This window comes from Agrilus planipennis, unplaced genomic scaffold, assembly GCF_000699045.2.
Source record: "Agrilus planipennis isolate EAB-ADULT unplaced genomic scaffold, Apla_2.0 scaffold1194, whole genome shotgun sequence".
NCBI lineage: Eukaryota > Metazoa > Arthropoda > Insecta > Coleoptera > Buprestidae > Agrilus > Agrilus planipennis.
The window spans coordinates 1-4,331 of NW_020439846.1; the positions used below are offsets into that span (position 1 = coordinate 1).

The 4,331-nt window shown below is 30.4% G+C and overlaps 1 protein-coding gene across 1 annotated transcript; it reads right to left on the minus strand.

Annotated features, from left to right (window-relative positions):
• Window positions 1–935: 935 nt before the first annotated feature.
• Window positions 936–1,990, minus strand: LOC108743635 (the record flags this gene model as incomplete). Its single annotated transcript, XM_018479217.1, has 2 exons — window positions 1,696–1,990; window positions 936–1,023 (listed from the first exon to the last, which is right to left on the minus strand). Coding segments are annotated over exons 1-2 (332 nt in total), but the record flags the coding sequence as incomplete, so codon positions are not given.
• Window positions 1,991–4,331: the final 2,341 nt, after the last annotated feature.

The window sequence follows — 4,331 nt, forward strand, 5'->3', positions numbered from 1 at the left end:
TTATATCTTTAAACAAGCGTCATTGCTTTGCTAAATTCCTGAGAATGTTGAACTTCATTTAAAGTTCGATGCTGAAAACATGTTCAAATTCTGCTTTAATTGGTGTAATGTTATTCCTTTTTTGTTTGTAAAAAATAACCAGAGAATTACTTTAAAATTAGATGATGGATGAAACATTTTAGTACAAGTGTTTGAATAATGTCGTTACCGAAGCATCTGAAACGTTGTCACAAGGAAATCCACTTGTTTTAATGGCAAACGTGTCTAGAATAAAATTAACTTTTTTTCGCATCTTTTATTTTAAGTGGGTTACATAAGGAAGGAATTTGTTCAATCAATATCTTATGTGATGTACAGTGTAAAATATTTGTTCTTTGGAATCCTGAAGGATCCTTTTCTTTTGTTTAAACATGTTTTACAAATATTATTTCACCACGTATCCTGTTACTTTTTTACTAAAAATAGAGCGTCTCTATCTTTTATACAAATAAATACTTCGAAAAAAATTTCATACATATCTATAATTACAAAAATTATACTTAAATAAATAATAATTAACTGTACTCGGCCTTTTGGATGATTTATATCTAATGGTTATTATTATCGGTCGTTTTGTTGGAACTAATAAAAATTGTAAGCGTAATTTTTGTTGGAATATTGAAATTAATTCGCAAAATCCAATTATTTCATGACGACTACCTTCAAAAGATGATAGAAGGAACGAAGGTAATTTTATTGGAAAATCTGAATTAGTTTCTCTCGAATTTCTGCCCATTTTGATGCCCTTATTAAAATTTGGGTCAATTAGTTTATGGAACAATGTGTTTTGTCTTTAAATCACCCTCTTGCTGCGGAATAGTTGATTGTTTTTGTCAGGTGGTAATTATTACGGACATAAAAAAGTTATAGAAAAACTTCATTCGTAATTTACTTACCTTATGCCAAATGCTGCTAAGAGAGAAATGATAAGTGGTAGAAAAGTTGCTATACATGCCAGAAATAACGTTTGAAGTTCTGACAACCCTGAAACAGAGTAAGTATCAGAAATGCACGTAATGGTATCTGTTCTAGCGCCATTAGGTTTATACTTCGAAATCCCGATTTGAATGTTAATGGATTTTTTGAATTTCTTATACTATAAAGTAAAAAGTTTACCCTCTGAAATCTTCTAATTTTTTGTATTTTTAATTTTTCTCTCAAGAATATATTTCACAGCTTGGCGTTCAATCAATCAATCAATTTTTTAGTGGTATCCCTATTGATTAAACTATCGCATAAATAGTAATCAATATTGTATCAGAAAAATCTTCTTGTTGTTAAATATTAATGTGTTAGCTTTATTAACATCTCCCTATAGAGAGATGTATTGCTTTAAACTAGCAAAAAGAATAGCATCCAAAAAAATTTTTTCTAATGAAAACCTGATGTATTTGAATTATTAAACTTTTTTTTTAATTTATTTCACTTTTTGGGGCTTATGCCATTTTCAAAGTATCTACAGATACTTTATAAACAACCTTTAAAACTATAGCAATCATTAGTTGCTTAAAACAAATATTTAAAAATTCCGATAATTGTATCTATTTGTTGAGATTTCTAATTTACTGATACTGAAATCATTAATTTCCTTTTGGCGAATATTGATCAAAACGTTTTATTTATTTTGCAAATTAACTAACTGTTAATTAAAGTTACCTCCTTCTGGCTCTTCTTCTATATAATACCCTGTTCCGTTTGAAAACTGTTGCCGCTTTCTTACTTCAGTCCCATTTACAATAGTTGCCGAAATAGAAGAGGTTGAGATAGAATTTGGGGTGGACACGTTAAAGTCTGTTTCGGTGACCGATCCAGGAATAAACCGATATTGAACGGGCACCGTTGACGAAAGGGTGAAATTGAGAAGTTGTAATGTGGTGGATCCTTCTGTTGTTGATGTCATACCGAAGTTTTTCACGTTTGCAGTGTCAACATTTTGTTCGTTGTAATCCAGAAACCTAGATAAATAAAAAATAAGATAGGATGAAAACAAGCGTTAAAGCCTTTAATATGTCTTGAAATATAAATAAACATCTGGTTGATATTTTCAGTAGTAAATGGTACCAATAACATCACATTTGAGCAATGCAATTGAAGTGGATAAAATGGTCAATTTTTCCGTGCAGTACTGTACGGATTATACGCTCTTCACCGGTTAAGAGTTTGTCCGAGAGTTGTCTTCTTCTTTTTCTGGCCTAGTGCTGTTCTTTTCTACTTTGCGCCGGTCAAACTGAAGGTCACATCGCTACAGAATGTAAACGAAGTATATTAAAGTATTGTCAATACGTATAAGTAATGCGTTGTTGAGAGAATCTTTTTAATAATAAATAGCTTATGGACTGAAGAGAGAAATAATTTAAGTGTTTCGGTGGTAAAGGTCGAATTGTGTGTGAGAATAAACTATAACCGGACGAGGATAAGTATATCACCCGACTTTATGAGATTTTCATGTGACAGACCTAAATGCTACTGTGCTGCAATTCTGGCTGTCTCTCATAGCGTAAAGTTTAGATTATTTCGATTTGATAAAACTATAATTGGGATGATCAAAATTGGTAAACTCTACAATAAATTATCTGTGAGAATAGATGTATGTTCTTTCTTGCTTCCACTTGGGACTATAGTCATTAACTGCGTTTTGAACACGCCCTTATTAAGTTAAAAAATGCTTCATGAATAGTACAAGCAAAGTGAAAACAGAAAACCAAATAATAGTAAGTAGTGCAGCGGTTGGAGGTTGGTTAGGTACGCAAAAGATCAGGGTCGACTTTATAACTGCCTGGTTGGAATTTATATCTTTAAACAAGCGTCATTGCTTTGCTAAATTCCTGAGAATGTTGAACTTCATTTAAAGTTCGATGCTGAAAACATGTTCAAATTCTGCTTTATTTGGTGTAATGTTATTCCTTTTTTGTTTGTAAAAAATAACCAGAGAATTACTTTAAAATTAGATGATGGATGAAACATTTTAGTACAAGTGTTTGAATAATGTCGTTACCGAAGCATCTGAAACGTTGTCACAAGGAAATCCACTTGTTTTAATGGCAAACGTGTCTAGAATAAAATTAACTTTTTTTCGCATCTTTTATTTTAAGTGGGTTACATAAGGAAGGAATTTGTTCAATCAATATCTTATGTGATGTACAGTGTAAAATATTTGTTCTTTGGAATCCTGAAGGATCCTTTTCTTTTGTTTAAACATGTTTTACAAATATTATTTCACCACGTATCCTGTTACTTTTTTACTAAAAATAGAGCGTCTCTATCTTTTATACAAATAAATACTTCGAAAAAAATTTCATACATATCTATAATTACAAAAATTATACTTAAATAAATAATAATTAACTGTACTCGGCCTTTTGGATGATTTATATCTAATGGTTATTATTATCGGTCGTTTTGTTGGAACTAATAAAAATTGTAAGCGTAATTTTTGTTGGAATATTGAAATTAATTCGCAAAATCCAATTATTTCATGACGACTACCTTCAAAAGATGATAGAAGGAACGAAGGTAATTTTATTGGAAAATCTGAATTAGTTTCTCTCGAATTTCTGCCCATTTTGATGCCCTTATTAAAATTTGGGTCAATTAGTTTATGGAACAATGTGTTTTGTCTTTAAATCACCCTCTTGCTGCGGAATAGTTGATTGTTTTTGTCAGGTGGTAATTATTACGGACATAAAAAAGTTATAGAAAAACTTCATTCGTAATTTACTTACCTTATGCCAAATGCTGCTAAGAGAGAAATGATAAGTGGTAGAAAAGTTGCTATACATGCCAGAAATAACGTTTGAAGTTCTGACAACCCTGAAACAGAGTAAGTATCAGAAATGCACGTAATGGTATCTGTTCTAGCGCCATTAGGTTTATACTTCGAAATCCCGATTTGAATGTTAATGGATTTTTTGAATTTCTTATACTATAAAGTAAAAAGTTTACCCTCTGAAATCTTCTAATTTTTTGTATTTTTAATTTTTCTCTCAAGAATATATTTCACAGCTTGGCGTTCAATCAATCAATCAATTTTTTAGTGGTATCCCTATTGATTAAACTATCGCATAAATAGTAATCAATATTGTATCAGAAAAATCTTCTTGTTGTTAAATATTAATGTGTTAGCTTTATTAACATCTCCCTATAGAGAGATGTATTGCTTTAAACTAGCAAAAAGAATAGCATCCAAAAAAATTTTTTCTAATGAAAACCTGATGTATTTGAATTATTAAACTTTTTTTTTAATTTATTTCACTTTTTGGGGCTTATGCCATTTTCAAAGTATCTACAGATAC